Source organism: Bufo gargarizans, chromosome 2 (assembly GCF_014858855.1).
Source record: "Bufo gargarizans isolate SCDJY-AF-19 chromosome 2, ASM1485885v1, whole genome shotgun sequence".
Classification (NCBI taxonomy): domain Eukaryota; kingdom Metazoa; phylum Chordata; class Amphibia; order Anura; family Bufonidae; genus Bufo; species Bufo gargarizans.
Window position 1 is genome coordinate 293,797,716 of NC_058081.1, and position 23,756 is coordinate 293,821,471.

The 23,756-nt window shown below is 42.6% G+C and overlaps 1 protein-coding gene across 1 annotated transcript in view; it reads right to left on the bottom strand.

Moving 5' to 3' along the window:
- Positions 1 to 1,022: 1,022 nt before the first annotated feature.
- TAFA2 (TAFA chemokine like family member 2) overlaps positions 1,023 to 23,756 on the bottom strand; it is a 108,077-nt gene continuing 85,343 nt past the window's right edge. Inside the window, exons 4-6 of the mRNA XM_044277091.1 lie at positions 12,214 to 12,366; positions 10,754 to 10,878; positions 1,023 to 1,360 (exon numbers count right to left, since the gene is read on the bottom strand). Coding sequence (XP_044133026.1) covers positions 1,349 to 1,360; positions 10,754 to 10,878; positions 12,214 to 12,366 — 290 coding nt within the window. The 3' untranslated portion in view covers positions 1,023 to 1,348. The remainder of the gene's footprint in view (positions 1,361 to 10,753; positions 10,879 to 12,213; positions 12,367 to 23,756) is intronic.

The window sequence follows — 23,756 nt, forward strand, 5'->3', positions numbered from 1 at the left end:
TATTTGGTCAAGAATGACCCCCATGTCTTAGACAAGCAGAAGTCATCACTTTTAAGGCTTTATGAAGACAATGCATATAAATACAAGTGATACAAATGAATTAAAATAACAAACCCAAAGTTCAGACATCAATAAGATTCACTTGTATGACTTGTAACAAGAATTCATAGCATCTTAAAGGGGTTGTGACACGAAACATAATTTACATTTTTCAAACCAGCACCTGGATCTGAATACTTTTGTAATTAGTAAGTTAGCCAGTGAGCTATTCAATATGTATGGCGCCCCCTGCTGTTTGTTCTTTTCCTTATTTTTTTGTCCATCTCACTTTGCTGGTTGAACATGCTCAATTAAAATCTTCAACTGCAGTATGTTTTGTTAGACGTGGCAGTTACAGGTAGAGAGATGCAGCAGAAAGGACACATCCCTTGAGCTATCAGGCTGAAGATAATCTAGCAGAGTAATTGGAGCAGTAAATGTGGAGATCTCTGGACCCATGTGAGGTGCAGGACTGGGTCATAGCTTTGTTAGAAAGGTATTTTCATGTACTATATGATGTTTAATTTTCAATCATGGCAGAACCCCTTTATGCACATTGTAAATGTCCTCATCCATATACTTGATATATTCCTAATAGTATTAAATATTATACTAAACTCAATCAATTACTCCTTGCAGATAAAGAAAAGCTCTAAAAAGTACCGAGACGTGCAAAATAAGGCAAATAGAACAAATGCCTATGGATGATGCCACATATCTTGAATTTCAGCCTTGTTTTCTTCATATGCAGCTATAAAGGTAAAGTATGAACAGGTATGGTATATCGTGAGCTTCTCCTACACAAATGTATTTGTGTAAATTTTACAAAGCCAGTATTGCTACAACGCAAGTTTTTATTATTCAATAGTAGTGAAACTTTTAATGGACCCAATTACGAAGGCAAACATGACAAATAAGTAAAGGTTGAAATGTATGGCATGCTGAAATAAAGGTCTGATCGACATTTTCTGTCTCATCGTCAGTACCTTAGAGAACTGATTATAAAATGTGGTCAATCAAGCTTCTTCTTCCTGCAAAGTTTGTGTCTGTAATAGCATCTAGACAGGGCATCACTTCTTTCTTCCACGCTGAGCTGCAGTAGTCATGCACTCAACAGCTCTACCATTCACAGCGCAGTCCAGAAAGTCAGGAGGGATTCTGCTCTCATTGTTTCGCTTTTTATAAGTATAACGATTGGCAGAAGTTCTGCTAAACTTTTTCTCTCTAAAGGCTTGCATTATAGAATGTTTATAGATATTCTCATTATCCTTTACCACGGTGAATCTCCATTTCTACATGTACTTTACAGCTATCGAGTTACCTAAGGGAAGAAAAGACAGACACTTTAGATAGAACTCCTGTAAAATATTGTTTTATATGTTTATTTTACAATGGTGTTATAAATATAGTTCGTACTATATGAGGGTCAGTTTCAGATATAATGAGAAGTGGCAGGGCATGACATAGGGATTCTGTTTTGGGTATTCTTTGAATCTTTGTGTCATGTACTACCCCCTGTGCGAGGCATAACAGAAACATAAGAAGAATTTCCTCAAGGTGCTAAGGAGGTAGTCCAAAGATGTATCTGATCGGTGGATGTCCAACTGCTGGGACTCCCAATGTTCATGAACGTGTACCCCTTTCCCAATATGAATAAATATGCATTGACACTACATTCATCTCTATTGGACTGCTAAAAAAGTCAAGTACAGGGCTTGGCTATCTCTAGCAGTCCTATACAGATGCTTTACCACCAATCCATGCATAGGATGAGACAAGGGCACCCATTATTGTAATCCCAGCACCAGTTTTTGAAAAAATTGCATCATCTAGAACACAGGAACAGAATTCATCGTACTATTCTTGGATCTGCTGTGATTTTACAAGAAGTGCTATTTAGTAGTTAAAATATTTAGTTAACATCACACACTGACAAAACATAACTTGTAAAGACAAAATGGTGACAAAGGTGAGGAAGACCCAAATCCTCATTTATGTATCGTCTCTCCCATAGTGAGACTAGTTTATACTAGACTAGCAGATGGACCCAGCTTCACAATTGTATATTTCATCTATATTATTTAATGTTTGTGTGTGTCGTTAAAAGATATTGACAGTATCCCCCATAACAGTGACCTCTACAGCATTCCGCCCCTTTAACAGTGAACTCCACAGTCCCCCACCCCTTTAACACTGCCCCCCCGCAGTGCCCGCCACTTTAAAATGGGACCTTTACAGCATCCCGCCCCTTAAACTGTGATTTTCACAGAACCCCACTCCCTTGACAGTGACCTCCTCAGGGGCCCTCCCCTTAGCAGTGACCTCCACAGTAACCCACTGCCTTAACAGTGACCTCACAGTACCTTGCTGCCTTAACAGTGACCTCCACAGCAGTTGCTCCTCTAATAGTGGTCCCTGCCATATTAACAGTGACCTCAACAGTGTCTGCCCCTTTAAGGTCCCTTTCACACGGGCGAGTTTTCCGTGCGGGTGCAATGCGTGAGGTGAACGCATTGCACCCGCACTGAATCCGGACCCATTCATTTCTATGGGGCTGTGCACATGAGCGTTGACTTTCACGCATCACTTGTGCGTTGAGTGAAAATCGCAGCATGCTCTATATTGTGCGATTTTCACGTGACACAGGCCCCATAGAAGTGAATGGGGTGCGTGAAAATCGCATAGCATCCGCAAGCAAGTGCGGATGCGGTGCAATTTTCACGCATGGCTGCTAGGTGACAGTCTATTCACTGTATTATTTTCCCTTATAACATGGTTATAAGGGAAAATAATAGCATTCTGAATACAGAATGCATAGTAAAACAGCGCTAGAGGGGTTAAAAAATAAATAAATTAACTCACCTTAGTCCACTTGATCGCGAAGCCCGGCATCTCCTTGTGTCTCCTTTGTTGACTAGGACCTGTGGTGAGCATTAAATAGAGGTAAAGGACCTTTGATGACGTCACTCCGGTCATCACATGGTACGTCACATGATCTTTTACCATGGTGATTCACCATGGTAAAAGACAATGTGATGACCGGAGTGACGTCATCAAAGGTCCTTTACCTCTATTTAATGCTCACCACAGGTCCTAGTCAACAAAGGAGACACAAGGAGATGCCGGGCTTTGCGATCAAGTGGACTAAGGTGAATTAAATTTTATTTTTATTTTTTTAACCCCTCTAGCGCTGTTTTACTATGCATTCTGTATTCAGAATGCTATTATTTTCCCTTATAACTATGTTATAAGGGAAAATAATACAATCTTCAGAACAACAATCCCAAGCCTGAACTTCTGTGAAGAAGTTCGGGTACCAAACATGCGCAATTTTTCTCACGCGAGTGCAACGCATGACAATGTTTTGCACTCGCGCGGAAAAATCGTGCATTTTCCCGCAACGCACCCGCCTCTTATCCGGGCAAAAAAACTGACGCCCATGTGAAAGAGGCCTAACAGTGACCTCCACACTGCCCACCCCTTTAACAGTGACCTCCACAGTGCCAACCTCTTTAACAGTGACCTCCACAATGCCTGCCCCTTTAACAGTGACCTCCACAGTGTCCGACTCTTTAACAGTGACCTCCACAGTGGTCGTCCCTTTAACAGTGACCTCCACAGTGCCCTGCCTCTTTAACAGTGACCTCCACAGTGCCCTGCCTCTTTAACAGTGACCTCCACAGTGCCTGCCTCTTTAACAGTGACCTCCACAGCGCCCTTCCCCCTTAATGCTAGGGCTACACGATGACATGTGTTGCACAATATTTTGTCTGAACAAATTTTATAATGATAGGCTATGGTGTTGCACTGCGACATGTGTCATACTGCGACTGCGACACGACAGTTGCAAAAAATCCATCCAAGATGGATTTTTCTGCGACTGTCTTGTTGCAGTCACAGCATGTCACATGTCACAGTGCAACACCATAAACTATCATTATAAAAATTGTTGTGCAACATTGGTGCGACATCAATGTAGCGCGACACATGTAGCAGTGTAGTTGGGATATGAAAAGAACGACTTGCAGGCTTTTATTGGCTAATGCAGGTCATTTTTGGGGAATTTCTCAGGAACGTTAAGTCCTAGAGAGCTGTGAGATTTCTTTCCAGGTAGCAAGGGACGTGTATACCAAGTTTCGCTGAAATAAATGATTGCGTTTTTGAGTTATCGCAGAACATACACACATATACATCCTTCTTTATACAGTGAGTGCAGAATTATTAGGCAAGTTGTATTTTTGAGGATTAATTTTATTATTGAACAACAACCATGTTCTCAATGAACCCAAAAAACTCATTAATATCAAAGCTGAATATTTTTGGAAGTAGTTTTTAGTTTGTTTTTAGTTTCAGCTATTTTAGGGGGATATCTGTGTGTGCAGGTGACTATTACTGTGCATAATTATTAGGCAACTTAACAAAAAACAAATATATACCCATTTCAATTATTTATTTTTACCAGTGATACCAATATAACATTTCAACATTCACAAATATACATTTCTGACATTCAAAAACAAAACAAAAACAAATCAGTGACCAATATAGCCACCTTTCTTTGCAAGGACACTCAAAAGCCTGCCATCCAAGGATTCTGTCAGTGTTTTGATCTGTTCACCATCAACATTGCGTGCAGCAGCAACCACAGCCTCCCAGACACTGTTCAGAGAGGTGTACTGTTTTCCCTCCTTGTAAATCTCACATTTGATGATGGACCACAGGTTCTCAATGGGGTTCAGGTCAGGTGAACAAGGAGGCCATGTCATTAGATTTTCTTCTTTTATACCCTTTCTTGCCAGCCACGTTGTGGAGTACTTGGACGCGTGTGATGGAGCATTGTCCTGCATGAAAATCATGTTTTTCTTACCTTGCAGACTTCTTCCTGTACCACTGCTTGAAGAAGGTGTCTTCTAGAAACTGGCAGTAGGACTGGGAGTTGAGCTTGACTCCATCCTCAACCCAAAAAGGCCCCACAAGCTTATCTTTGATGATACCAGCCCAAACCAGTACTCCACCTCCACCTTGCTGGCGTCTGAGTCGGACTGGAGTCTCTGCCCTTTACCAATCCAGCCATCTGGCCCATCAAGACTCACTCTCATTTCATCAGTCCATAAAACCTTTGAAAAATCAGTCTTGAGATATTTCTTGGCCCAGTCTTGACGTTTCAGCTTGTGTGTCTTGTTCAGTGGTGGTCGTCTTTCAGCCTTTCTTACCTTGGCCATGTCTCTGAGTATTGCACACCTTGTGCTTTTGGGCACTCCAGTGATGTTGCAGCTCTGAAATATGGCCAAACTGGTGGCAAGTGGCATCTTGGCAGCTGCACGCTTGACTTTTCTCAGTTCATGGGCAGTTATTTTGCGCCTTGGTTTTTCCACACGCTTCTTGCAACCCTGTTGACTATTTTGAATGAAACGCTTGATTGTTCGATGATCACGCTTCAGAAGCTTTGCAATTTTAAGAGAGCTGCATCCCTCTGCAAGATATCTCACTATTTTTGACTTTTCTGAGCCTGTCAAGTCCTTCTTTTGACCCATTTTGCCAAAGGAAAGGAAGTTGCCTAATAATTATGCACACCTGATATAGGGTGTTGATGTCATTAGACCACACCCCTTCTCATTACAGAGATGCACATCACCTAATATGCTTAATTGGTAGTAGGCTTTCGAGCCTATACAGCTTGGAGTAAAACAACATGCATAAAGAGGATGATGTGGTCAAAATACTCATTTGCCTAATAATTCTGCATGTAGTGTATATATAGATTCAAGTAAGGCTTCCAAAAATGCATTTACAAACCTGAATTATATCAATTACATAACACTCTTTAGCAAAATGTGGTAAATGTGAATATTACATATGTTTTACAGTAAAAAAAACCCTACAGACATGGTAAACAAGAAAATCTTATTATCTTCTATTACCTTTCTCTATTCTCAGCTGCATCACCAGCCTCATGAGATCTACTGCTTATTACACAATAACATAATTGCACCACAATCATGTCATGCATCTCATAGGAGCAACACTTCAGTCTCGTTTACAGCCTCATTAACGATTTTCTGTGATTGAACAAGAATTGGTGTACACACTTTGATTTGGGGAGCTACTATTTTATTTTAACTACATTCACCAATCTTCACACCTTGTAATGACCCAAAAGTTAGCTTTACAACTAATGATAGATGCTGCCACTGTAACCAAAACTAATCTGAAACAATGAAATGTTTTTTTTGTCTGAGCAAAGAGAGTTAGGAATTTGATTTCAACCCCTAATAAAATGCCACAGGTAAAATATGTAAATGACTTAGCTCCTTCATTGGACACTCACACCAAGGACCAGATATAGACTCTGGAGAAAGCCTAGGGACTATGTTCATAATTTCATCAATTTAAAGGGAGTTTGTCAGCAGTTTTGAACAAGCTAAAATGCTAACAGCGCTAAATAGGGTCTGGAGAGTGCTGGAGAAATGTACCTTTTGTAAAGCATTTCTCATCAGGAGTAGTGTAAATATGAACTTTTATTCTGTGACATGTAAGTGCTCAAGAGGTGCAGCTTCACTGTGAAGTGCCCTCTGCTCTCCACATTGACCTGTTTCACTGCCCCTATCCTGTGCCGTGAGTGACAACTGTAGCATCCAACCAGGAGAAAAATTAACGCACTCAACGCAGAGAGAGGGGCTATGAAGCAGTTCAATGAAGAGAGCACTTCACAGTGAAGCCCCACTGAGCACTTACAAGAGCAGCACCTGCCAAACTAAAATGTTATATTCAAATTACTTCTAATAATAAAAGCTGCTTGTTCTTTTCTTCCCAGCTTGTACCTGCTGCTGTGAGCATGATCAAAACTGCTGGCAGACATGCAGGAGGACAAATATGGAGCATTAGAGAAGCCAAAAAAATCCCACAAACCAAACTAGTGGATTAACATGTTTGATAAATAGAATTCTTCTACTATTTTTCTGCTGATTGACATATTAGTGGAAAGCAAAGTGAACTGAAGAACTCCATGCCAGACAGCTTTAGCAAAACCAAAGAAGTTCATGGACAGAGGGCATAAAGCAGCATAGATATGTATAAATACGGTACATCAATGGTCACTACAGTTATCATTCTGTACCATAATCTATTGATACCTAGGACAATAGCTGTAACAATTTAGCATCCTCTACAACTAGAGGATAGAAGGTTTCTACACCAACATAGAAGGAGATTCTTTACTGTAACAGCAGTAAGACTGTGGAGCTCTCTACCAGAGCAGGATGTGATGGTAAACTCTCTAAGACTTCAAAGGGGCCTGGATACATTACTCAGAGGTAATAATATTGTAAAATATGGTTACCATATTACTGGAAATTTGATCCAGGGATTTTTCTCCTTGCAATGTATGAGGTTGGGAAGAATTTTTTTTCTCCTAAGATGACGAAACACTATTAGGTGACAATTGCGTATTGAGTATATAGTCATTATAGTGTGTGGCTTGTCTTGCAGAAATTATTACAACTATGATGGACTACTCAGATATAAATAACCTGGGATTATAAGAAGCAAGGGTGTAGCTTTAGTGGGTACAGAGGCAGCATTCGCACCCAGTCTGCCACATAAGAAGACATTGGTATTGGCACATGACACTTACGGTAATTGATATTGTTTTCTGACCGCAGTAGTTGTTATTCACAGTTTATGGCTATTCTTGGGAAATTTCACTCAGTATAATGAGCTAAAGACAGATGGTATACAGTACTTTTCTCAGTACTGGAGGAGAAATATCCTTTGGACTTGATGTATCATCCAGCAATGTTATTAATATCCATAGCTTATTATATTGTACAGTATTAAATACTTTTTGGCACACTGACAAGTACAGCATTAAACATACTACTATACACGTTTATATGCATATTAAATTTTGATTTCAAAATAGCAAGATAATATTATGCTCACTTCTTACCATATGCAGAGCAGGTGTATAATACCCCAGGTGACTTTGCATCACTGGGGAGAGGAATACCTTTTGAATGCTTAATACAAACACATTTGATATACACACCTATTATGAATACAATATGCTCAAATTTTGTGGTGAACAGTTCAACAGGATTTATCTGACATGTTAAATGTTTTTTGTCTTATTCTGTTTTCAAAATTTCCAGTTTGTGACCATAAGCAGAACTCACTTTCATCATCATTATGGAAACTCCATTCACAGGCGTGCAATCAAGATTCCCTGGAGGAACAAACAGGCTGTTGAAATTATGATGTGTTTTAAAGTCAGTATGGTTGGGAATTTAGAATTCTCAGCAGTGAGAGCTGTCATTTCATCTGGTGAATTTATGTGTGAATCTCTTTTCTAAAACATTGGTATAATAAAATACAGTGACTATAACATCGCTTTTTTTCCTCACTGTATGTGTTTAGGCTGGTCATCATTCATTTTTGAATTTGTATGAAAAATGTATATTCTTCAAAACTTTAACTGGTGTACAGAACTAAATTTGAGTTAAAAATGAGTTAAACACACATAAATCTAAATAATTATGTATATATACACAATATAGTGTATATTTAAATATATTCAATGGATTCAACGCTGTCAGGTATCTTTTGGACCGTGCACTTCTGCCCATCTGCCCAGGGCTTTAATAAGAGTGTGAAATAGCTGGATTCTACATTACCCGGAAATTTTGCAGGCCAAAAGCCACGGACTGGCAAGTCTTTTAATGTAGGTGCCATCTGTCTGAAGCCACCTTGTCACGGGTTCCAGAAGTTACTGTCATGTGTGCACTGGTCCCTGCAATTGTTACTGTTTGGACTGGTCTCTGTATGTCTGGGTTCCAGAAGGCTTAATCCAATCTGAATAAGTTCCAAGTCCTTATGTCTGTATGTTTGGGGTCTGACGTCTTGATCCAAGTTTGAACAAGTTCCAATTCCATGTCTCTGTATCTTTGGGTTCCAGAAGTCTTGATCCAAGTCTGAACAAGATCCAATTCCACATCTCTGTATCTTTGGGTTCCAGAAGTTTTGATCCTAGTCTGAACAAGTTCCAAGTCCATGTCTCTATCTTTGAGTTCCAGAAGTCTTTATCCAAGTCTGCACAAGTTCCATATCCATGCCCCTGCATGTCTCAGTTCCAGAAGTCTTCATTAATGTCTGAGCAAGTTCCATATCCATGTCTCTGTATGCCTGAGTTCCAAGTCTGATCAAGTTACAAGTTCATGTCTCTATTTTTCCTGCTCTGTAGGTCATCTGCATTCAATCTAGAGTCCATCCTTGTGGTGTTTTCCAGTTTGAGGCACAGTGGTTCTAGAAAATCTGAAACAAGTCTACAAATACATATATCTACAGATGTAAACAGACTATATGTATATGTGCATTGATATTCATGCATATACTTTATTGTGAAACTTAGTGTGGTATAACAGTATTTTTATAATCATGTATATGTTTATCTGTATATATTGTGAATCTTTTGTATGGTATGGCAGTATGTTATGAGCATATATTAAGGTAGTTTAAGTTTAGTTTTATAGGAATTGTACATCAATATTATTAGGAACAGTATTTTTTTGATCAATGTATGGTGGAAATATTCAGACACATTATGACAATAGCTTTTGAGCAAAGTAGGGTATGGCAGTCATTTTAGGCCATAGTATTATGGTAATATTTGAGCAATATATAACATTCATATATCAAGAACATGACCTTTTGCTCTGGGTCTCAGTCTTGATAGTAACCAGAATAAAATTGTTAGGGTTTGATGACACAGAACATGCACACACAGGGATAGTGTAGTCCTGAACTTCCCAGACCCACTATCTCTTCCTACTTGCACGGTCACCCTAGGACAGTGATGGCTAACCTTGGCACTCCAGCTGTGGTAAAACTACAACTCCCAAGATGCCCCCGTTGCTTGGCTGCTCCCAGAACTCTATAGAAATAAATGGAGCATGCTGGGAGTCGTAGTTTTACCACAGCTGGAGTGCCAAGGTTATCCATCACTGCCCTAGGAGGTAACCCCACAACTGTTTCACAGTCTCTATACCACGTAAGTCAGGAAGCAACACACAAGCAGGAAACAAACAGTCTCAAAAAGAGTATTTGTACAGTTCTAGGGTCAAAAGCCAGTCGTTTAACAAAGTACCAAGAATGCCAGAAGCAAACGAGAAAGCAATGCCAGAAGTCAAAATCAGAAAATGCAAGAACAAATTAGCAGAAGCGAGAAAATGCAGTCACAATACCAAATACTGACGTCTGCAGCCAAAGGGAATGCAATACCAAAAAGGAACAGCAGAGGGAGCCAGAGAAACAGAAAGGAACTCTTCAGATGACGGCCTTTATACTGAACAGAGGCAACTCACGCTGGCGTGCCTACATGCCAGGTGGAGCTGCTGCCCATGTACCCTGACACCCGGGGCCACGGCACACACTGTCATTGGCCCGGGGCTCCCCCGGCAACCAGATGCTGCTGTCACACAGATGCAGCAAGGAGAACCATGACAAAAAGCCTACGCAATACCTCCTTAGTAGCACCAGTGTAAGTGGAAGGACAAGAAATCATTGCCCTGTACTGTAAAAAAAAAAATATGTATCGCAGTTTCATAAATTTAGTTTGAAAAATTAAAATCATACATGCTGCTAATTACTAAGTTACAATGCTTTTCATGGAAAGCAAATTAATCTACATCATTATATGTACATTTTATCTAGAACTCACCTTTGTAGTTTTCACTTTATTACCTGAGGCACAACTCCATCCTTTTTGGTCTGGAAGGACTTTGCATTCCTCTCCATCAAGACAAGGATGCATTTGACACCACCATTTCTGCTCCACTATTGATGCTAAAATCAACACACAGACATGACAAATCAACAAAATCAACATCTACTGTAGATGGTAGAAATCAACAAAACTCAATATCTATAATCCATATAAATGGTAAACTATCTCATTTCTGCTGTATTGAAAGTAAATAAAGTATATAATTGCAAACATCACCATAGATAATATGTACAAAATATACTTTTTAATACTAGACTTTGGTATTTTTTATTACTTTACAGCTTTAAAACGGTTTCTGGGAAGTAAATTATGATGACCTATCCTTAAAGGGACACTGACAGGCCCGATAAACATATTTAGTTATTCCTATGCAGTCATAGGTCTATTAAAGTGTATTCCAATCACATAAGAGTACCCCCTGTCCGCATTTTAAACCATGTAAAAACAACTTTATAATCATCTGTCAATCACCTTCCTTTATGCCCAAGGGGCGTTTTTTCTCCTACCATTGTGACCAGCCGCGCCCCAACTGTTTCCTACCGCCGCCCAGCTCATTATTATTCACTGGGCTGGGCGGCTTTTACAGTCCCGATCCTGCCAAGCCGGCGCAGACGCAGCAGGAGACGCTGATGCCGCCGCATTGAATAAGGGACACAGGCGCACTGCGAGTGAGGGTGCCGGGCAAGTTATCCGGTGCACGCGCAGAAGGTACAAGTGAGGCCGCTGCCCATACGTTTCTATTGGGCATGTGCCGGCTCAGCAGGATCGGGAACTGTAAAAGCCGCCCAGCGCAGTGAATAATAATGAGCTGGGCGGCGCTAGGAAACGACAGTTGGGGCGCGGCTGGGCACAAAGGTAGGAGAAAAACGCCCCTTGGGCATAAAGGAAGATGACAGATGATTATAAAGTTTACATGGTTTCAAATGCGGACAGGGTGTACTCTTATATCATTGGAATACACTTTAATAGACCTATGACTGCATAGGAATAACTAAAAATGTTTATCGGGCCTGTCAGTGTCCCTTTAAGATAGGTCATCAATATCAGATAGGTGGGTACCTAACTCCTGGCACTCCAGCCTATCAGCTACTTGAAGGGGCCAAGGTGCTTTTCGAGTTCTTTTTCTGGCCTATGATATCATGTCTTTGTGGTCTTACTGTAGGTCAGCACTGTGACTCGTATACAATGATGAGACTACAGAGTTTGTTTGAGGGCAATGGTTTCTTTAAATATCTGATTGCCAGGAGGTTACCAGGAGGTAGTTTTATATTTATGTCCTAGAAAATGTTTGATTCATTAATAATGACAATAAGAAGTAAAAGTAAGACAACTGACAGTAATACTGAATAATACATTTTATATGATATTTCACTGAGTAGAGTTAATATACTTACAATCTACACAAGATGGAACAGCTTTTGTTGTTCCTGCCACTTGTCCTGGGAAACATGAACACTTCACAGTCTGTGACCTTTCCTCTATCTTATTCTTATTACAGCATCTGTGAAGAGCCACAACTTCACATGTTCCAGTTTTAACATGCTGAGCTGAAGATGCAAGAAAATAAGTAAATATTTAAAAAAAAAAAAATATATATATATATATATATATATATATATATATATCTATATAAATAATCAACTGAACAATCTCTAAAGTTACAGTGACTCACATGTGAAGATTAGTGATGGATGAAAATTGACCGGGACGTTTCGCGAACGTGCATTCGCAATCAAATGATCGCAAACCGCACGTTCGTGGCGGGCCCCCTTCACTTTAATGGCAGGTGAACCTGGAAAACCTTTGGGTCATATTTGCAACCTTTAAAATATTTACTAGACGTGCACAAATAGTCCCAAAACATGGACAGTGACATACCAGAGGGGGATCAATGGCAAAACTTCCCACAAAAAATATGTATTTTAATCAGGGGCCATTTTTATGCGTCTTAAAGGGAAACTCTCAAAAATGTGCCCTGCTGGAACCTAGAAGTACAGAACCCAAAAATTAGGCATTTACCTTACAGAAAAGAGAAAGTAATTATGTAGCTGGAGTCATATTAGACGGTCAGTGGATAACAATTTTATTGTAGACCATTACAGGCCCCAAAAATTAGGCATTCATCTGACAGAAAAGAACAAGTGATTATGTGGCTGGAGGTACATTCGGCGGTCACTAAATAACAAATTTACTGGCCAGTGGAGTAACCTGCGGGACTGGACTGGTGTGGCTCTTGGCTTCCAGGCACAGCAGCCACAGCACAGCATGGCAATGTCTCACCTGGCACGTCGAATAGGTTCTGGGGAGCTTAGGGGGTGCAGTGGAAGAAGCAGTAGCAGTGGAAAAGAAAGAGTCAGCCGAGGAGGAGACGGAGGGTGGAGAAGGAGGAAAAGAAGAAGAGGCAGGCCTGCATGGAATCCGTGGCGGTAACACCAAATCCACATGGGTGCCATGGGTTACATGCTTGATGGCCAACAGAAGGTTCACACAGTGGGCAGTAAAAATTATGTACCTTCTCTGCCCGTATTTGATAGATCACGTGTCTGGGGTCAGATGTATCTTGGCACCGACACTGTGAGCCAGAGATATATTCACTTGCCGCTGAACATGGCTATATAGCTCTGGAATGCCCTTCTGGGAGAAACATTTCCTTCGGGGGACTTTATATTGTGGTGTGCCAATGGCCACAGAGTTCTAAAGGCCTTTGTGTCCACCAGTTTATATGGCAGTAGTTGGCAGGTTAGTAGTTCCAATAAGCCAGCGGTCAGCCATTGGGCAACAGGGTTATCCGGCGTCATCAACTTTATGTGCTCGAACATTTCGGCCACGGAAGCCTGCCTTCTGCCAGATGAATGCGGCGACGGAAGGTGGAGTGGAAGACAAATCGGAGGAGAGCGGAGAAGGAGAAGAGGCAGGACATGGAAAGCGGGGAGTGTGCCTTTGCGGGTTCTAACGGCGCTGCTCCCACTAGGATCGGTGATGGGAGGCCAGGCAGTCGTCCCTAGGTGAGTGTTTGGATTACATCAACTTATGAGTTGACAGCACAGGCTGCAGATGGCAATACTATTGTCAGCAGCTGACACATAAAAAAAAATGTGCTGGCGTCCTGGGAGCACAAGTCTGCTTTTTGCCTCCGGTGCACTGCGAGTTCTGCCTGCTTCTCCTCCTTCTCATCCCTATCTGCTGCTCCGTCTCTCTCTCTAAACTCCCCTTCTCTTCCTCTCTTGTGGACACCCACATGACGTCCATCGACACCTCATCATCGTCACCTTCACCACCACTGACATTAGAGATCTCAGAGTAGGCATTAACAGCGGGGACCACTCTCCTTGGGCTGCTCTGTGTCTTCAGAACACTGGGTGGTGGCCGTTGCTACCCTCTCTTCCTCATCTGATGCCAAAAATGGCTGTGCATCGTTAAGGTCTGGGAATGGATGGGAAAATAATTCCTCTGACTCGAGTGGAGGGGCTATGGTGGAAGTGGTGGTATCTTTGGGGGTGCACACAGCAGAGAGTGAGGAGGGTGCAGATACAGAAGTGGAAGGCTGAGTGAACCACTCAAACAACTCTGGTGCATCCTTTGACGTAATCGCACACACCTTCTCCAACTTTCCACATAGGCTCCGGCTGTTGTACCTGCCCGACCCCTACCACCACTGCGGAATTGCCTGCCTCTTCCTTTGTCTGTTATTTTCAAAATGACCCTGTGCCAAAGTCCCTAGAGAAGAGCAGTATTTGTGGAAGCAGGTATATTGCAGGCCTCAATCAGTATTTGGTGGAAGCCAGTATATCAAACCCCTTAATCAGTATTTTGTGGAAGAAGGTGTATTGCAGGCTTTAATCAGTATTTTGTGGAAGCAGGTATATTGCACCCCTCAATCATTATTTTGTGAAAACAGGTATATAAAACCCCTTAATCAATATTTTGTGGGAGGCAGGTATATCAATCCCCTTAATCAGTATTTTGTAGAAGCAGGTATATCGCACCCCTCAATCAGTATTTTGTGGAAACAGGTATATCAATCCCCTTAATCAGTATTTTGTGGAAGCAGGTATATCACACCCCTCATTCAGTAATTTGTGGAAGCAGGTATATAGAACCACATAATCAATATTTGGTGGAAGCAGGTATAGCGCACCGATGAATCTGTATTTTGTGGAAGCAGGTATATCAAACCACTTAATCAGTATTTTGCGGAAGCAGGTATATATCGCAGGCCTCAATCAATATTTGGTAGAAGTTCGGATATCAATCCCCTTAATCAGTATTTTGTGGAAGCAGGTATATCAAACCCTTTAATCAGTATTTGGTGGAAGCAGGCATATCAATCCCCTTAATCAGTATTTTGTGGAAGCAGGTATATAGAACCCCTTAATCAATATTTGGTGGAAGCAGGTATATCAAATACTTAATCAGTATATTGTGGAAGCAGGTATATTGCACCCCTCAATCAGAATTTTGTGGAAACAGATACTGTATATAGAACCCCATAATCAATATTTTGTGGAAGCAGTGGAAGCAGGTATATCACACCCCTAAATCTGTATTTTGTGGAAGCAGGTATATAAAACCCCTTAATTAGTATTTTGCAGAAGCAGGTATATTGCACCTATCAATCAATATTTTGTTGAAGCAGGTTTATCAAACCCATTAATCAGTACTTTTGTAAGCAGGTGTATCGCAGGCCTCAATCAATATTTGGTAGAAGCTGGGATATCAATCCCCTTAATCAGTATTTTGTGGAAGCACATATATCGCACCCCTCAATAAGTATTTTGTGGAAGCAGGTATATCAGAGGCCTCAATCAATATTTGGTGGAAGCAGTTATATCGCACCCATCAATCAGTATTTTGTGGAAGCAGGTATATTGCACCCCTCAATCAGTTTTTTGGGGGGCAACAGGTATATCACACCCGTTGCAAATAGTTGTTCCAATAGCGCTTGTCCCTCTATATACCTGCAGGTATCGCAGTAGAACCGCACACAACTGCTGCACAATACAAATGCACTATACACTTTCTTTTATAGAATGTATATTATAGGTATATCACACCCCTCAATCAGTTTTTTGGGGGGCTAATTGCAACAAGAGTTGCAATTAGTTATTTCAATATCGTGTGTCCCTCTATATAGCTGCAGTATCACAGCAGAACCGCACACAACTGCTGCACAAAACAAATGCGCTATGTTAGAAAGTATATTGTAAGTATATCACACCCTTCAGTATATCACACCTATCTATAGCACATCTATACCAGTCCTTTCGCAATTTTCAATTTAAATTTCTCTGCTTTTAAAACAGATAGAGATACCTCCTAAAATAATTATTCATTTACATTTCCCATATGTCTACTTCATGTTTGGATACATTTTAATTTTGGGGGATTTTAGAAGGCTTAGAAGTTTAGAAGCAAATCTTGAAATTTTTCAGAAAATTTACAAAACCCACTTTTTAAGGACCAGTTTAGGTCTGAAGTCACTTTGTGAGGCCTTTATAATAGAAACCACTCATAAATGGCCCCATATTAGAAACTACACCCCTCAAGGTATTAAAAAATAATTTTACAAACTTTCTTAGCGCTTTAAGTGTTCCGCAAGAATTGAAGGAAAATGTAGATGACATTTCAGAATTTCACTTTTTTGGCAGATTTTCATTTTTAATCCATTTGTTCCTATAAAGTTCTTGTTCGTACCGAACATTAGGATTTTTTGACCCAGGACCCGAACCCAAACATTTCAGTAAAAGTTTGGGTTTGAGTTCTGTGTTTGGCGTTTTAATGGTGCTTTTTGAAAGGCTGCCAATCAACAAGCGTTTCACTCGTGTGCCCTTAGAAACCATCACAGCCATGCCTACTAATGGCATGACTGTGATTGGCCAGTGCAGCATGTGACCCAGCCTCTATATGAGCTGGAGTCACGTAGCGCCGCACGTCACTCTGCTCTTACTAGTGTAGGGATAGGATGCTGCTGCTGTGAGGGAGAGAATAGGAAAGAATCTATCTGATATTAGAACTTGTTGTTAACTCTGTGATCTACAGCGATTTTTGTTTGTGGGTGCAATGCAACATTTTTGTACCCTGCCCTCAGCCCAGTGACACAGAAAAATATATTTTATCCGTCTGTTAGTTAGGTAGGTGTCGGCGGCCATTTTGTGCAAGTTCAGTGCACCAGCACTGCATATGTGCCAGGGACAATAATTTAATCCTGTTCTTTTAGTTCAGTGGGCAACATATACCCATTTTTTAAGTGCACCTGCACTGCATATGTGCCAGGGGAAAGGAAAATAATATAGGTAATCCGTCTGTGAGTTCAGGGACCCGGGGGTGACATGTTCACATTTTTTTCTGTTAAGTAACCCTGTGCTGCATATGTGAGTGTATTTAATTCAGTAAATCCATCTGTTAGATTCTGATGGGACAAATTTTTTTTTTTTTGCTAAAAATGCACTGCATTTGTGATAGTGAAAGAAAATCAGTTAAATCCATCAGTTTAATTGTGGGCAAAAAAATCCTATTTTTTTCCCCCATAAACTACCTTTTGCAGCCTTCACTGCAAATCTGATAGTGAAATATAATCCATGAATACAACTGGGACATTGTGGGTGAAAATGTTTTTTCCCATAAAGTACCTTTGTGGCCTACACTGCATTTCTGACAGTCCAACACAACCGTTAAATACTGCTGTTATATTATTGTTTGAAAAAAACACCCTTTTTATGCTAGATATTACATTTGCAGCCTTTGCTGTATTTCTGACAGTCCACTAAAACTGTTAGATACTGCTGTTATATTGTGGTTTGAAAAAAACACCCTTTTTGTGCTAGATACTTAATTTGCGGCCTTTGCTGCATTTATGACAATCCAATACAACCAGTCAATACCGCTGTTACATTGTTGGTTGACAAATTCAAATTTTTTGTTACCGTGAATTTATTGTTAAATATTCGGCTGTCACACTGTTGTGTGACCTCAAGAAATTTTTTCTCTTTATGACACTGGCACTGTCTTACTGTCAGTGAACTTAATTGTTGACTATTGTCGCCTGACATAAAGCATCTGTTAGTTTGGTGGGTGAATGCAAAGAATTATGAGAGCGTCAAATAAGGGAAGTGGCCCTGGTCGTGGTGCTACTGGTGTTGGTGGAGCTCCTGTTGCAGGGAGAGGACGTGGTCAATCTGTGGCAGCTACAGGCACAAGTGAAGCACCTTCCTCAGGTACGAGAAGCCGACAGAACCTTCAGAGTTATTTAGTAGGGCAGAATGCGGCTCTACGAATGGTGAGGCCAGAACAAGTACAGGTGATAGTAGATTGGGTGGCTGACAGTGCCTCCAGTTCCTTCACATTGACTCCCACCCAGTCCCTTGCTAAAAAGATAAGAGTTGGCACCTGCAGTCCATGGCCATCAGTCTTTCACCTAACCCCCTTGCAAATCAGCTAAGCAGTCTGAGCCCCAAGTCATGCAGCCGTCTCTTATGCTTTTTGATGACTCTGTTTCCCAGGGCCATCCACATAGCCCTGCCCCAGAAGAGGAAGAGATTGAGTACACCAATGCCCAACCACTTATGGCTCAGGATGAGGACATGGGAGGACCACCACAGCACATCTCGGATGATGACAAAACACAGGTGCCAACTGCTGTGGCTTTCTACAGTGTGCAGACCGACAAGGAGGGCAGGGGTGAAGATGTGAAGACAGGGTAGAAGATGATGTGGAGGACAATGAGGTCCTCGACCCCACATGGAATCAAGGTCATGCGAGTGACCTTGGTAGTTTGGAGGAAGAGGAGGTGGTCACACAGAGCCACCAGCACAGCAAAAGAGGGAGCAGGGTGCAAAAGTGGAGCGGCCATCCCCTAGACAGTACGCCTGATACTGCCCACCGCACCAAGGGACCGAGCACACCAAAGCCAGCTACAAGGAGTTCCCTGGCGTGGCAGTTCTTCAGACAATGTGCCGACAACAAGACACGAGTGCAATCAGAGCCTGAAGCGAGGCATAAACATTCTAAACCTGAGCACAATCTGCATAACCAGGCATCTAAGTGCAAAGCACGAGCTGCAGTGGAGTAGACACCTCAAAAACGAAGAAAGGTCTCTGGCTCCTCCTGCTTCCTCTTCTGCTACAGTCTCGGCCTCTTCATCCCCCTCTGGAATGACAGTGGCACCTACCACCCGGCAAACAGAGGATGTGCCTGTAACGCCACCACCTCGGCCACCGAGCATCTCCACAATGTCCCATGTAAGCGTTCAGCTGTCTATCTCCCAAAACACTGGAGCAAAAGACGAAGTACCCCCCCCTACCCACCCACAATCTTTCGACCTGAATGCCAGCATTTCAAAATTACTGGCCTTTGAAATGCTGTCATTCCGTCTGGTGGAGACGGAGAGTTTTAAAACCCTCATGGCGGTGGCTGTCCCACAGTACGTCATTCCCAGCAGCCACTACTTTTCCAGGTTAGCCATCCCTTCCCTGCACAACTAAGTGGGGGACAAAATGAGGTGTTCACTGCTATACGCCATCTGGGCGTTTCTCTTTGCCTCATGTTGCTTCCTCCTCCTACTCCGCTTCCTCATCCTCTACCGCGTCCTCATCCGGTCAGTGTAACACGTTCACCACCAACTTCAGCACAGCCAGGGAAAAACGACAGCGGGCAGTTTTAAAACTTTTCTGTTTGGGGGAAAAAAAACACACCGCACAGGAGCTGTGGACGGGCATGGAACAACAGACCAATGTGTGGTTGGTGCCTGTGAGCCTCAAGCCCGGCCTGGTGGTTTGCGATAATGGGCAAAATCTCGTAGCAGCTCTATAGCCGGTTTGACGCACATCCCTTGTCTGGCGCATGTGCTAAATTTGGTGGTGCAGAAATTCCTGAAAAATTACCCTGATATGTCAGAGCTGCTGCAGAAAGTCTGGGCCGTCTGTGCGAGCTTTCAGCGTTCTCACCTTACTCCTGTCAGCGCTGCAGCGTAACTTCGGCGTTCCCGATCACCGCCTCATATGCGACGTTCCCACAAGGTGGAACTCCACCTTGAACACACTGGCCAGAGTGTGCATGCAGCAGCAGGCAATAGTGGGGTTTCAGCTGCAGCACGCACGGGTGAGTTGCTCTGCGGAACAGCACCACTTCTCTACCAATGAGTGGGCCTCCATGCGAGACCTGTGTTCCTTCTTGCGCTGTTTTGAGTACTCCACCAACATGGCCAGTGCCGATGACACTGTTCTCAGCGTTACTATCCCACCCAATCCATTCTATGCCTCCTTGAAAAAACGCTTCGGGCGATGATGGAAGAGGATATGGCACAGGAGGAGGAGGAAGAGGGATCATTTACAAGGGTTTCAGGCCAGTAATTCACAAGTGGCTCCAAGGGTGGCTTCCTGCACCAACATACGCCAGGTGCACAATTGTCCAGCCAGTTCTGGAGGATTACGAGGTGGAGGATGAGGAGGAGGAGGAACCATGTTCGCAGCAGGATGGCACCCAAACAAGTTCATGGCCATCACTGGGGCGTGGCTGGGGGGATACAGAGGACACAGACGATGCACCTCCCACAGAGGACAGCTTGTCGTTGCCTTTCGGCACACATGAGCGATTACATGCTGCAGTGTCTCCGCAATGACAGCCGAGTTGGCCACATTCTAACTTGTGCTGATTACTGGGTGGCCACGCTGCTGGATCCCCATTACAAGGACAACGTACAGTCCTTAATTCCTTCACTGGAGCGTGATCGTAAGATGCGTAAGTACAAGTGCACGCTGATGGCATTCCCACCTGACAGCAGGGGCACAGTGGAAGCACAAGGCAAAGGCAGAGGATGAGGTCGCCAACGCAACTGGGGCACCACCAGCACCTCAGAAGGCAGGGCTAGCATAACCGAAATGTGAAAAAGCTTTGTCAGCACACCACAACAACCAGCACCACCAGCTGATATGGAACGTCTTAGCAGGAGGCAGCATTTCAGCAACATGGTGGAGCAGTATGTGTGCATACACCTACACGTACTGACTGATGGGTCTGTCCCCCTTTTTCTTCTGGGTCCCCAAATTGGGCACCTGGCCTGAGCTTGCCCTTTACATCTTGGATGTGCTAGCCTGCCCTGCAGCCAGTGTATTTTCTGAACGTGTGTTTAGCATGGCAGGGGACGTTATCACAGACAAGCGCAGCCGCTTGTCTACAGCCAATGTGGACAAGCTCACGTTCATTAAAATGAGCCAGGCATGGATCCCACAGGACTTGTCCGTACCTTGTGCAGAATACAATGCAGAATGTATACCGGCCTCACCCAGCCATTATTATACTCCAGCGGACTTTCTCATTGTTTTATTTTTTATATTTCCCAATGTTTTGGGGAGCACCCTAATTTAAACAACAACATAAAAACATAAAAAAATAAAAATACCAGTGTTAGCTACCTCCTCCTCCTCCACCACCGCTTCCACCTACACCACCACATCCACCGCCTCTTCAACCTCCTACTCCATATGGACCACCACCTCCTAGATCAAAATTATTATAATTTTTTTTTTACTTATTTTATGTTATTTTAAGTCATTTCACTAATTCGTCTGATACATTGTTGGGTGAGATTCCCAATTTTTGGGCGGTGGTATACCCCTGCTCTACATAGTTGACAGAGAAATACTTTTCACTAATTCGTCTGTTACATTGTTGTGGGACATTCCCAAATTTTTGGCTGTCATATACCCCTGCTCTACATAGTGGACAAGGAAATACATTTCACTAATTTGTCTGTTACATTGTTGTCTGACAGTCACCAATTTTTGTCTGTGATATACCCCTGCTCTACATAGTAGACAGGGAAATACATTTCACTAATTCATCTGTTACATTGTTGGGTGACATTCACCAATTTTTGGCTGTGATATACCCCTGCTCTACATAGTGGACAGGGAAATATATTTCACTAATTTGTCTGTTACTGTCACGGATGGTGTTGCAGAAAACAAGAAGTAACAAATAAAGATCCGACTGACTTGATGCCAAACTAAGGAACAAAAGGGTGAGCCCTATTAAAGCCCTATAGCTCTCCTTTACTGCTTAGCCCATGCAAAGATCTCTGTGATAGAAAGTTGCATGTCCACGTACCTAGACTGAGTGACACCTGAAAACCCTATAATAGGGAGGGAGTCAGGGTCACCTAGAATCAAGCCAACAGGAAAACACAAATAAAAGGATAGACTTATCTGAGAAACCAGCAGTAGCAAACTTCTAGCAGTGAGCACAATCCAGGAAGTAGTATAAACCGCAAAGTGAGGCAATATGGGAGGGGATATAAAGGGAGGCAATCACTGCTAATAGATGACAGCTGGGAGAGGGAGAAGAGATGTCAAAGCGAAACCAAAATAAAAGAACATCATGCAGGAGGTACTGAAGAACGTTTGTCAGAACTTCTCAGAGTTCTGGCGGTGACAGTACCCCTCCCTCTACGAGTGGACTCCGGACACTCAGAGCCCACCTTCTCAGGATGGGACCTATGGAACGCCCTGATAAGACGAGTGGCCTTAATGTCCGCCACTGGAACCCACATCCTCTCCTCAGGACCATAACCCTCCCAATGAACGAGGTACTGAAGAGAACCGCAGATGATACGAGAGTCCACAATCCTAGAGACCTGAAATTCAAGATTGCCATCAACCAAAATCGGAGTCGGAGGCAAAGAGGAGGGTACAGTGGGTTGGACATAAGGTTTTAATAGGGACTTGTGAAAAACATTATGGATCTTCCAAGTCTGAGGAAGATCAAGACGGTAGGCAACGGGATTGATAACGGACGAGATTTTGTAAGGCCCAATAAACTTAGGACCCAACTTCCAAGAGGGAACTTTCAATTTGATATTCTTAGTAGACAACCACACCAGATCACCAACATTCAGGTCCGGACCAGGCACACGTCTCTTATCCGCCACACGCTTATATCTCTCACTCATGCTCTTTAGATTATCCTGAATCTTTTGCCAAATAGATGACAAAGACGAGGAGAATCTCTCCTCATCAGGTAAACCAGAAGACCCCTCTCCAGAGAATGCCCCAAACTGCGGATGAAACCCATATGCACCAAAAAATGGTGACTTATCAGAGGACTCCTGACGACGGTTATTTAAAGCAAACTCAGCAAGGGACAAAAAAGAACACTAATCCTCCTGATTCTCTGCCACCAAACAGCGCAGATATGTCTCCAGATTCTGATTGACGCGCTCTGTCTGGCCATTCGACCGCGGGTGGAAAGCAGAAGAGAATGACAACCGAACCCCCAAGCGAGAACAGAAAGCCTTCCAGAATCTGGAAACAAACTGCGTGCCCCTATCATAGACTATGTCTAAAGGAATACCATGCAATTTGACAATGTGATCAATAAATGCCTGCGCCAGCGTTTTAGCATTGGGCAACCCAGGAAAAGGAATGAAATGTGCCATTTTGCTAAAACGGTCCACCACCACCAGAATCAAAGGCACACGGACACCATTTGGAAGGAGAGGGACCCTGAGACAAGACCGCACCCACCTCAGAAGCGTCCACCTCAACAATGAAGGGCAGAGAGACATCAGGTTGTACCAAGATGGGAGCGGAAGCAAAACTCTCTTTGATACTAAAAAAGGCCTTATGCACCTCTACCGACCAGGAGGAAAAATCTACCCCCTTTCTAGTCATATCAGTGAGTGGCTTAACAACAGAGGAATAATTCAAAATGAACTTCCTGTAATAATTGGCAAAACCCAAAAAGCGCATGAGTGCCTTCTGATTCTCAGGAAGCTCCCAAACACACATTTTTCCAGTTTAGCGTACAATTTATTCTCCCGCAGAATGAGCAAGACCTGACGTAGGTGGTCCCTATGAGTTTTGAAATCAGGAGAAAAAATCAAAATGTCATCTAGATACACTAGTACAAATTTCCCCATTAAATGGTAAAAAAGGCTGTTCAC